We start from the raw sequence: 12,424 nt of genomic DNA, 5'->3' as shown, positions 1-12,424 counted from the left end.
GCCTTCAACAATTTTTAACAACATATTTAGCCTTAGAGCCATCCGTTTTTTTAATATTTTACTCCTGCTAAGGCTGTGCCAGCAAAAAGACACACTAAGTTAAATCTATCTAGGACATCCATCTATTGCCTCAGCACCCGAAAAGCTGCTGACAGACCCCTACAGCAGAAATTATTCTGCTAGGAAAAGAAAGCTGAAATATCGACAGGGTTAAATTTGTTGTACCTCTCTTGTGAGAAAGATCTATCAGTGAAGGCTAGATTGCTGTACCTTTGCAGTACTAGTGCTGAGGGGACAGATGTGAAGGGATTATAAAGAAACTGCCTGGCAGCTTCTGAAGGTGCAGCAAGGCTGTAAGAGCCAGGCGGGACTAGGAGATAGAGAATGTGGAAAGGAACTGCGAACGCTAGGGAAAAACAGTCTCAGAAGAACCCTTTTAATAACTCAAATACATGGCAACTTCGTGCATCTGAGCAGACTACGTTTCTCCAGAAAGAGCATCAGCAAGAGCACGCCGGGGGCTCCAGGAAGACGACGGTGAAGCGCCTCCTCGCCCGGCGGCGCCGGCCCCGCGCTCCGGCCACCAACGCCGAGCGGCTCAGCCGAAGCGCTCTCTGGGCCGCAGCGGAGCAGGGCGGACCGGAGCGAGACAGCGCCCGCGCCAGGCGGGGCTAGAACGCGCTCTCCCGCCGGGCCGGCTCCGGCTAGGCTCGGCTAAGCCCCAGGGCCGCCTCCCGCCACCCCCGCCCCCGAGGCTGCGTGCGGCCGGCGCCTGGGCGGGGCCGCGCTGCGGACGTGGCAGCGCGGCCGCCATCGCGGTGGGTACCATGTGGAGTGGGGGCAAGTAAAGCTGCGGTCCGGGGCAGAACGGGCCGGCTGGGCACGGCACGGCACGGCACGGCACGGCGCGACTCTCACCTCCCCACGGCGGCGTGGCCGGCGGCTGCTGAGCCTGGAGGGAGCTGGGCGGGGGCGAGGAGGAGGGGCCGGCGTGGGGCTCCCCGCGGAGGGCGCCACGCCTGCGGTCCGTTCCACAGGGCCACCCGCGGAGCATGGCCGGCAGAGGCGCAGGCAGCGGCCCGCAGCCGTCCGCCGTGGCACAGCCGCTCATCGGCGGTCACTTGTACCCTTTCGTGAGCACGGAGAGCGAGGGGCCCGAGGAGGAGGGTGAGCTGTCGGAACTGCGGCCGCGGGGCAGGGAGAAGGTCCGGCGGAGCGCGTCGAGGGACAGGCTAGATGATATAGTCCTGCTGACGAAGGACATCCGGGAAGGGGACACGCTGAACGCGATCGCGCTGCAGTTCTGCTGCTCCGTAAGTGGCCGGGTGCAGGGCCCGCGAGGCCGGTCCCGGGCCGGCTGCGCCGGGAGGCAGCGTGTAGCAAACGCCGTGTGTCTCAGAAGTGGAAAATTACGTCAGGATTGTTCGTGTTACAGCGCAGGGTTCCGGTTCCGTGGGCTTTCCCCCTTAAAAGTAATATAAGTGTGAGAAACAAGTGCGTAGTTTTGGTTGTGACACTTCTCAAGAGTGTTACATTCACAGCTGTTCTCCAGTCACAAGTCGGCACATCTAGTGCCATCCTCGCTGTTGAGCTGGGGGACAAGGGTGAACTATCTTAAGGGTTTGTGTGGAGCCCTAATTCCATCACAATAGGGGGAAAAAATAATCCATATTTTTCTTTTGAATTCCGCTAAATTGCCCTAGTATTTTAAGCATGAGCTTGCTGTACTTTTGGGAACTTTCCACCCCTGTGCACCCTTCTTTGTGTTCACTACTTCAAGCTCAATTCTTACATTATTCTGGTAAATGTCCTGCCTACCCACTAATTTTGGCTGCCAGTACTGTTAAGGCAATGGCTTTGGTCTTGGTTGATGTTTCCAGTTTAAACAGGAAATCAGCTGTGTGTGTTGATGGGACTGACTGCTAAGTGCACAGGTGCCATGAGGCCAAGTTGAAAATCTGTATATACAGAATATGCTGTCATCTAATTCTTCAGGCAGAAACAGAATTGTGGGTCTCCTGTTGTGACTTGAAGTATTAAAGTCTTGACATAACTAATCATGGCAGACCTTAGCCTCAATAACCAAGTCTTGGCTTCAGGACCTACTGTAGCTGGGTATTTTGAGCAGCTTTATGAGGTCAGACCTCACTAAGAAAGGAAGAATAACTAAATTGTGCTCTTTCTTGCAAATCCAAGAGAATGTGAAGAGCAATCCCAGGACTTGAGGCAGAAAGTATAAGTTGCATTGTGGTGGAATCATAAATTGCTGCATTTGGCAGTCTTTTTATTCTTACCCAATTTATTGAACATTATACACTTAACAAACACACTGCCATAGTAGCTGAAGGACTTCTACACATTAAAAAGGTTTGCGTGAACTTGGACACAGTGCATCTTCAAGTGAGCGTAATTCCTGTGTGCTTTGCAGGTGTTGCAGAAAAGCACTGATTTGGAAGTACTTCATTATGGTGAAGTTTGTGGCTGTGCCTGCTACAGTGAGGGAGTTACCATCTGAAAGTGAAGCCAGTGATTATCCCAGTGCACTTAAATCCCTGCAGAATGTTTCACATTAGACTTAAAATCTGAATTTACTGCAGGCAAAGTGAGATTAATTTTGAACAAGAGTAGGAAAAGGGGAGAGCTGACTTAGGTAAGGTAGATGACAGTAGTTTAAAAGTTATACTTGTTTTCTGCCTTAGCCCCCAGAAGCAGCAAAAAATCATGCCAGTGGCTAGGTGAATTGCAAACTCATACTTTGTAGTAACTCCTAACTCAGAACTTTTTCACTGAATTAGAAATTACCAGTAATTTACATAATTTGAAAACTTAAAGTGAGGTGAATTCTCATTAATTTTGCAGCGATAGTTGCCAGTTGAGAGCTGAACATACATATAACTTAATGTATCTGTGTGAAGTGACTTTCAGTCCTCTTATCTGAAGCGGGAGGGGTTTTGCATGATAATTAATTTCCTTCTTGCTGTAAAGTTGTTCAGATTTGGTCTTTGACCTCTTCTGACTTCATACTGTATGAATGGGTATCAATTAAAAAACCCCACAAATTTAATGGCAATAAAAACCAAAGGCCCTGCCCTAGACTTCATCTTAAAATCTGAACTTAATTTGAGCAAAATGATATTTTGAACAAGAATATGGAAAAGGAGAGCTGACTTGGGTAGGGCAAAAACAAAGGTCTTATCTTTGTTTCCTTACAAAAGACTTGTATTTCTTAAAGATGTAGTACTGTTAAGAGAGTTTTGGTTCAATGGAATACGATGTTTTAGCTGTTGTTTTCATTTTTAGGTTGCAGATATCAAGAGAGTTAACAATCTTATCAACGATCAAGATTTTTTTGCCCTGAGGTCTATCAGAATTCCAGTGAAAAAGTTCAGTGTATTGACTGAAACCCATATATCTCCAAAAGGAAGACCAGCTCTTCGGCCTGCTCTGTGTTCCCCAGAAGTACAGGAAACATCTCTTTGTGATAAATTCTCTGCTAATGAGACTGCTGGCAACTTCTTAAAAGAAGTCGATCGAGATATAGAAGAAATAGTGAAGTGTAATGATACAAAGAGAGAGAATCTGAATGAAGTTGTTTCTGCTTTAGCAGCCCAACAGATCTGTTTTGAAACTGATGGTAAAACTAAAAAATGCAAGGATCCTTACTATGGAGCAGACTGGGGTATAGGATGGTGGACAGCAGTAGTGATAATGTTGATTATTGGCATAGTAACTCCAGTTTTTTATCTCCTGTATTATGAAGTTCTAGTGAAAGCAGATGTCAGTCACCATTTTCCAGTGGAATCTTCTCATTTGTTTGTCACAGCAGTATCACATCAGAAAGAAACAGAAAATGGAATAAATCCAACAAATATTATGAAAGTTGATAATCAAGGAGACCTTCAGCATTAATAGTGGAAGACCCTAGACAACTGTTGTTTGTAGATTACATAGGTAAAGGGGAATCCACAGAATGCAAAATGCACTTGGAATGCAGAGAAATGTACTGATGTGTGACTTGCCTTTATGGGCAGTGTTCCACAACAAGGATATTTCTGGGGATCACATAATCTGAATATGCCTGAGATAGATAGTTTACAAGACTGGGGTGTATATTAAGGTATGAAGTAATCTCTAAAGCTTTGCACCTTTTTCTGTTTTGATAGGCATGTTTCTTAATTAATGATGAGGTGAAAAAATATAGTTCAAACTAACACACAAGGAGTCTGTGTTTTACAGCCCAGAAGTGGGCATATGGGGATAGCTAACATTTAAACATCTGAAAGGATTTACAGAATTCATAGTACGCTTGACATTTTAATATCAGGTTTACAATTCTAAGTTTAAGTGGTGTTCTCATAATTTAATCTTCCTTATAGAGTAAGATTTCTTTTAAAACTCAGTCATTCCATAATTAATAGCCAGCATGAAGTTCTTTTTTACAGAGGCAGTAGCAAACACTTAAACTGGAATCTTAAAATCTTGTGCCTATAGTCAACCCATTCTTTAGTACTTTTCAGTAAAGGCACTAGGGTAATTTGTTTTCTCTGTGATTCTGTGCCTCAACACAGTCCACTTAGGAGTCCTCTTGAAAATTTACATTTTTTACATTGGTATTCTGCTGAAAACTGACTGGACTGCATTCTCATCTGGTCACCTGTGTGTAGAATGAAAGAAGTACTAAGTGTGGCACGTTGCTTTAACTGCCCCAGTAGTCCTTATTTTCTGCTAATAGATTTATCTTTTTCCCCTTCCAGTTGGTCTCAGTTCAGGACCAACTGATTCTTCAGATAGCAGTCATGTGGGTACTGAGCATACTTAGACTGCTCTTGTGCCCATGAACCTCAAGCTCTTTACTTTTTCCTGAAATGTCCTAGAAGACTTCAAATGATATTTATTGCCTGCTAGCAAATTTGAGCAGAATAGACAACTTGTACTACAGACTTGTACTTTACATCTTCGTGTATTTATTAACCAATCCCCTCTTGAATGTTTCTCTTGGAGTTTCATGATCAATCTTGGATTTTCCCCTCTTTTTCTTCCCCATCTAAAAATGCTTCAAGATAAAAAACAAACAAAAAACCCCCATAAAAAACATAAATAAAGCCCCACACCTCTGGACTCTTCATACAGAAAGGAGGTACTTGTGTACTCAGAATACTTTTAAATAAAAACTGAGATGGTGCCTATAATTATTTTGGTTATATTTGCCTTGTGGAGTAAGAATTCCATTGCCCTGTTCAAAACAGTATTTATTACCAAAACCCAGGATAACAAACTTGATCAGGACTTAAAAATAAGTGGAAAAACAGACAGCATCCTTTAAACTACTATTGTAATTTTTTAATGAATGTCTTGACTAAGTATATACAGTACAAAAAGGTAAAGTGAACATGTTCTAACTGTTGAGGTATTCCAAAATGCTTTGTGAGATTCTGAGAGTGAAGACTTAGGCCCCATTTATTGTTGGAGCACCTGTTTCCCCAAGAAGTGGAGCAGAGAGTCTTCACTGGCATGCCAAGTGTATGAACAAGAATTGCTTAACTTGTATTATTTTGAAATTGAGGCAGGCCAGAGCTTGAAGGAAAACGGTGTAAAGTTAAGTGCCTGAACTATGTTACTGTTGAACCTTTTGATTAAAGGAGCATCTGTGGAGATTGTGAGCCTACTCATAGTCTCCACACTAGAAAAGGGATTACAAACAGCCTGAACTTGATGGTTTGCATAACACTTGTTTTCAAAGATTCTTTCAAATAGTAGTTATTTTCTTTAAGCAAATATGCCAGTAAGACAAACAGTGAGGTAGCAGTTCTTTATGCAAAAATGCTTCACAAAATAATTTATGGTGGCTAAAGCGATACAGCTCTTATGGTTAAAGCTTTAAAAGGTGACTCACTCCGACAAGAAAGCTTTGGCACATAAAAAACAAATGGTTTCTATATGGGATGAAATTTGGTATATAATGCATAATTTTTTCTGCTGCATAATTTGATTGTTTTCCTTCTCCCATCCTGTTGCTGAAACTCACCAGTTCTAATACTTTATCCTTCCACTTCTTAGGGATTCATCAAAGAACATTAAATTAGCTATTGTGAGGATGCAGCATAAGCCTAATATATAGCACATACCTGAACTGATGGTTACTAAATTGCTGTTGGTACAGAAATTAACTGTGGTTGTGGTTCGACTAGGTCAGGAAGGTCTCTGACCTGCTGATGTATGAGTACAGAAGTCTGTAGTGGTACAGCTGAGGAGTCCTCTAGTGTGTCCCAGACTTTGGGCTTTTACAGTGTCAAAGACCTCTGGCTTACTGGCACTGAGTTAAGGGTGATGTGCCTTCATTTACCTTAAAATAAGCAGTCTTCACAGAAACACAAAGGAATAGCTATTTTATGGGACCATATTCCATACCAAGAGCCTGGTATGTTTTTACATATGTATTATGTAACATATTTTATACAGTACATTTTTAATTAGAGTTAACTTTATCAGAAGATACAGTAGAACTCTTTTCAAGACTGTAGGACTCCTGATCCTGGTAATCTACAACCATCAGCTGGCTTGCCTTTCTGCAGAATGTGGGGATCTTTACAGCTTTTTTCCAAAGTACAATACAGCCAGTAATTTATCACAGCCTAGAATAAACCAGATAACTGCTCTGTGAGGAACTTAAATATTATTCGAGATAAAATCTGTGAAGGTAGTCTTCTAGAAATTAACTTCTTAAACAAACAAACAAAACCAAAGACAAATAAACAAAAGAAACCTCAAAAGCAAACAAAAAGGGGCCAAAACCTCCACAAACATGGAATAATTGAGTTGTAAATCACCTTTTGGAATAATTGCAACACATTCAGTTTTAAACTTAGGTGCATACTGCACTGCTGGATCATAAAAAAATCTAAATGTTTCAAGTCTGGTATACTTCGGAATAAGTTCTCACAAATAGTCTTTGTAACTTGTATAAGGGCTGAAAATACAACTATGTGAAATACTTCTGAGTGAGGATGCAAGTCTTATTTTAAATACTTCTGCTCCTCTGCTTTTAGAAAAACGTAAGTAATATATGTAAAATAAAGATTTTATTTTAGACTGCAGTGAAAAAGGTGCATCTAATATATTTTTAATTCTATGTATTTTGCATGTTTTATTACAGCAGTCTACTACTTGTATTTGTTTAGGCCAATTTTTATGTACGGTCTACAATAAAAATCCTTAGCCAGCAAGTACTTTGTTGGCAGTATTCATATCTAGCATACCATAATTGTAGCCTTTATTCTGTTCATGCCTTGTAAACTTTGAACTTCTCTGCATAAATTTTGGAGAACACTTTAGTTCTTAGAAATAGGTATGAACAAGTAAGGGAGGGATCAGTGAAGTTCTTAGATGGTGAGATGACACTGAAAGCAATATTCTTCTGTGCTGTAAATTAGGATATGAATATATGCATGTCCAAATTTGAAGTTTGCTGCAGACTAAAGAACAGTCATAAGTTTTACTGGCATTATGGTCTTGCAATAAATTCTAAGCAATCAGAAAATCAGCTTCTAAGCAGAGGTGTGAGTATTACACCTCTGGAAGAGCACAGTCTAACTGCTTTTCAGAAGTGCCCTGGCACTGATCTGTGTCTTTGCAGAACTTGTTCCTAATCGATGGCTTTATTTACCATAGCTAAACTAATCCTGGAGGGTCCAGCCTAAGACTTTGCAATTCCCTCTGGATGACAGAGGTCACTACAGTTTACCTCTTAAAGGACTCAAAAAACCCTGATTTTTACCAGAGTAATGTTTCTCAACAGTGCAGTAGGAAGGCAGTTGCCCATTAGATGAATGGAGAAAGTAATCAGTGCTCAAGAATTACTGTCTGCTACAGAATAAGATACTGTACTTGTTCAGGCAAGCCTCAACTTGTCAACAATTTTTGTTACTCATGCAGTAACTCTTTTCTAGCATTAATTTTATGGTTCCATCTATTTGCATTTTTTTTTGTAGGGGGTAAGGAGTCTCACCATTCACCTTGCACAGGGAGAACAGCTAGCAGAAGCAGTTATAGTCACAGCAAGCAAATTTAATTTTTAGCATCCTTGCCTCATTCACATCTTCTGTGTTTTGTATATCAGAAGTTCACAGAATAATGCAGAATTGTTTCCCAGTCATCAGTAAGGTGAAACACTTTTTAAAAAAGAAAATAACACTTCTAAACCAAGCAACATAAAAAGCCCAAAACCCCCGATCAACAGTAATGTACTAACAATAAAAAATATTATTTTTTACTATCAAAAGACAGTAAGATATAGAGAATGTGCTGTCACAGCATTCTTCAAGCATCTAATTTCAGTAATAAGTTTTCAATACAACAGCTGTTGGTTTTCAACTAAAAGGATGCTTCCAAACATTAAGCTTTGGCTTTTTCTTGGCATTCTCTTATTTTTCTAATTAGGACATCATGCATTGGTCCTTCCAAGTCAGTTTATGTTGAAATGCACAGCTGTCAGTTATTTTCAGTTACCTGAACTCAGAAGTTACTTCAAGTTCTTCAAAGGAGTCAGCTACCAACAAGCAGCTTATGTCCATAAAAGCTCTGTGTCTTTTTTTATAGTGGTCATCAAGAATTTCATTATTTGTTTTAACATTTTACTGTTGAGGCATAGAATTGACTAGTGCAAATGCTTAGACAATTTCAAGAAAAATGCATACTTTTTTTTTCTGTGCAGAGGAAACACAATGGCATACTCTATTCTATCCATAGGCATTCCAGAGGACCTTAAAAAGGGCATGTCTGCAAAGCACTTAGCAAAAGAACAAAACAAAGGATTCCCTAGCCTCTTTTACAGAATAGTACAATTAAACTCCAGTGTGTTTTTGGAGAGTCTGCTTAAAACCAACAGAGCTAAAACATTAAGTCTATTTATACTCAGCCTATCTCCATAATTCTGCTTCATGTAGTATAAGGCTTGAGCAGTTTAATACTTAGAAACAACAGCTACTATGTTGCTTCAACCATATTGTCATCACTGATGACACCAAAACCATCTCCATCTTCAAAATGGGAAGAAACGTAGTCATTTTCCTAAAGCAATGCGGAAAAAAATCACTATATGTTTTGAGAAGACAATTTATAGAAGAAAAGTTATTTAAACTGCACTTGAGCATCCACACTTTAAAACAGTAATAGATTATTGGGAAAGAAAAAGGAAAATACTGTAATGTAAAGTCCTGATACATATGAAACAACAGGCATCACTGTTTTCGTGATAAAAAGGAGTAATTGTGTGTATTGATTGTGTCAACACATTCTTATATACAAGATCTTTATATCAGAGCTCTTTGTGAGTAATAGGTCTAGAACAGTTGCTTAAATTTATAATACAATGTAGTGCAACAAAGATAATTAATGTAATAATTTCTCCCAAAACAACTCTGCCTTATTGGGAGCTTGGGACATTTGCCAGCCAACACACTATCAATGACTGAGATCTGACTCTGTATAAATAGGAAAACGAACATTACACCTCTTCATGCTCTTCTTCATCATATTTGTCTGGTTCTTCTGCTTCTTCATCATCTTCACTTTCTTTATCTTTTGTCTTCCTCATCTTCAGTTTTGGTTTTTTTTTCCCCTCATCCTTCTTTTCTAGCGCCTGTCACAAGGCAATCTCTTAACAAGGTAATCCCATGTTACAGCAACAGCATATCCTCCACACTACCAAAGAGTTGAGATGCACTTAACAGCAAGACAGTTAGCATAACAATGCTGTCCAAATGTTGTGTGTCAGTATTTGAAACAATATGATGTGAAGCACAAGAACTTAATAAGGATTTACTTGGACAAGCATCAGCCATAAAAAACCATGTCCTGTGTAATAAACTGAGATGACAATTCTCCTTTATCATCCACTGTTAGAACAGCTGACAGAAGACCATGTCATACTTGATAAAGCAATACCTCATACTGTATGTAATAATATAACTACTTTAAACAACTGGTGAATCACCAGGAGAAAAAATATAAAGCTGTTTCACCTTAAAGGTTCCCACTGACACATGGTAAGTAATTGCCAACAAAACAGAGGTCATGTCCTAAGTTTCTGTATGTTTCTTCTCAACTTAGTAAATTGTTTTAAGTTCCAACATCAGTAGATGGGTGAAACAGCAACAGATTTAAAAACACTGGCACTAGTTCCTCCTTCTGTAAGCTCCAATAGCAGCTCTACTATTTACATTAGACTGTGTTGCTACCCAGCGAAGAGCAGTTGGTTGTTGTGTTCAGGTACAAACAAAAGCAAAGAAAGTTGCTTCTCCACAGCCAGACTCAGACCACCAGTACCACCACCCTTGTGCCACCATGCTGCAGGACAGTTGTCTGTCGAAGTAGCAAGACAGGACCAGAAAAGGTCTGTGCTTGTTATTCCATTTGTACTAATAGACATATTAGGTTTCATTTTCCTTCAATGTCTATTGTAAAATTTAGAAAGAGTATGCACATCTTACTTCATTTTTTTTCAATGACATCCAGATTACTTTTAGGCTCAGAGTTTTTTGCCTTTTTTGGTTTTGTATCTGGTGAAATAAAATACATTACTGTTATTTTTTTTGTTAATGTGAAAAAGACAAATTCTCTTGTTTTACTTGTTCTTAAGAGTAAATACATCCTGACTATGCCACAGAAATCCCATACTGTCTGTATTAAAATTACCTGAGACTTTGAGTTACATCCTTCACAGAGATGCAAATGTCTGATTTACGTAAGAGAGGCCTAGAAGGCCAGGCTGAAATTCAGTTTAAACAAGTAGTTGACCAAAGGCTGGGCTAAAATACAACATTCAGCTTCGCAAAGTACTAGTCACCTATATACCTAAAAAAATGCTAAGAAACTAGAACAGAATCTCACTTGTTGCGTTTAATCATCTTGAAAAAATAAAAACTCATTTTTACTGACTTATACAAAACATTAATGATGGATACTTCAGACAAGTAGATGTTAGAAAAAGGCAGAAGTTCATTAGCTCTAACAGAAGGCATGATTAATACAGCTACATGGCTTTTTGACTACAGTTGGCTCTCATCTAATGAATCTATGTTGTGTATTTCTGCACAGTCCCCTGATTCATGAGCATAATCTTTATCAAGTTACTCCCTGATTAACTGTATGGTGGAGCAAAGATCAAAAATTGCAAACTATATACCCAGGTAAGAGTTATGTGAATGGCAGGACCCTAAACCAAAGTTCCCCAAATGCTCAAGGACGGAGAACACTGGGAACTGCTGAGAAAACACTTATATTTTATCAAAAGCATTAGTCATAAATAACATTGAGTTTATTTCAGTGTTTTGGCCTAGGAAAGGATTATATGACTAAAGCACTGCACAGAGCTCAGGGGAGTCAATCTGCTCTGCAAAAACATGAACAGCATCAAAGCAAACACATCCAGTACGAAGTAGGCTTTTAGGAAAACAAGCAGAAAATGCAATTCAGAATTATCATCCCTGCACAACCTCCTGCAGGCTTTTACAGATAATACATAAAGAACAAACAGACATGAGATTTGTGTCTAAGAGCTGGGCATCTTTGGCCCTTATAAATTAGAAACATGGTGTGTAATTTGCAGGCAACCCCAGGGAAGAAATGAGAATCTTGACTCCATGTTTCAGAAGGCTGATTTATTATTTTATGGTATAATATTAAAAGAAAATGATATATTAAAACTATACTAAAGAAAGAGAGAGAAGACATCAGATGGCTAGCAAAGAAAAGAATGAATAATAAAATCTTGTGACTGCTAACAACCTCAACACAGCTGGCTGTCATTGGTCATCAAGTAAAAACAACCACATGAGACCAATCAAAGATGCACCTGTTGGTAAACTATCTCCAGAACACATTCCACAGCCATCAGATAATTATTGTTTACATTTCGTTTCTGAGGCCTCTCCGCTTCTCAGGAAAAAAATCCTAGCGAAAGGATTTTCATAAAATATGTCAGTGACAACACTGACCCATTGTTAGAACTATGGGAGCAAAATAGCTCCCTATGTTATGTACCTTAGAGGTGCAATAAAATACAGTCTAACACCTGCTCTTCCAGTACTTGGGCTAAAATGCATACATTTGAGTGCTATATACCTATGCATATGGCTGGCCTACAATGTCAACTGAACCCAGATGACATTTTTATTTATCTTATTTATGTATTTTTTCTTTTCAGCAGGCACTGCTGGTATCTAGGATTTTGCATTTCACAGCCCAGGGTCAGTGTGGAATTCTACCCAAAGCTTTGTCACTGAGAAGGCAGTTAAAACATCGAGGGAAACCAGAAAGAGGGAGGGCAGGTGTGTAAAAGTAAAGCTGCCTCTGTGCATGGAACTGTATTGATCCCAAAACCACTCCTGCAGGCTAAAAAGGGAGAATGGTAGGAACTTGGTTTGAA

General features: G+C 39.8%; 1 protein-coding gene across 1 annotated transcript; it reads left to right on the top strand.

Moving 5' to 3' along the window:
- Positions 1-957: 957 nt before the first annotated feature.
- LYSMD3 (LysM domain containing 3) lies at positions 958-7,898 on the top strand. Its single transcript, XM_058823735.1, has 2 exons — positions 958-1,313; positions 3,301-7,898. The coding sequence occupies exons 1-2, from the start codon at positions 1,053-1,055 to the stop codon at positions 3,907-3,909; spliced, it is 870 nt and encodes a 289-aa protein (XP_058679718.1). The 5' UTR covers positions 958-1,052; the 3' UTR covers positions 3,910-7,898.
- Positions 7,899-12,424: the final 4,526 nt, after the last annotated feature.

The sequence above is a fragment of the Ammospiza caudacuta genome, chromosome Z, assembly GCF_027887145.1.
Source record: "Ammospiza caudacuta isolate bAmmCau1 chromosome Z, bAmmCau1.pri, whole genome shotgun sequence".
Classification (NCBI taxonomy): domain Eukaryota; kingdom Metazoa; phylum Chordata; class Aves; order Passeriformes; family Passerellidae; genus Ammospiza; species Ammospiza caudacuta.
The sequence above is the reverse complement of the archived record's forward strand: the minus strand, read 5'-3'. Positions and strand labels throughout refer to the sequence as shown.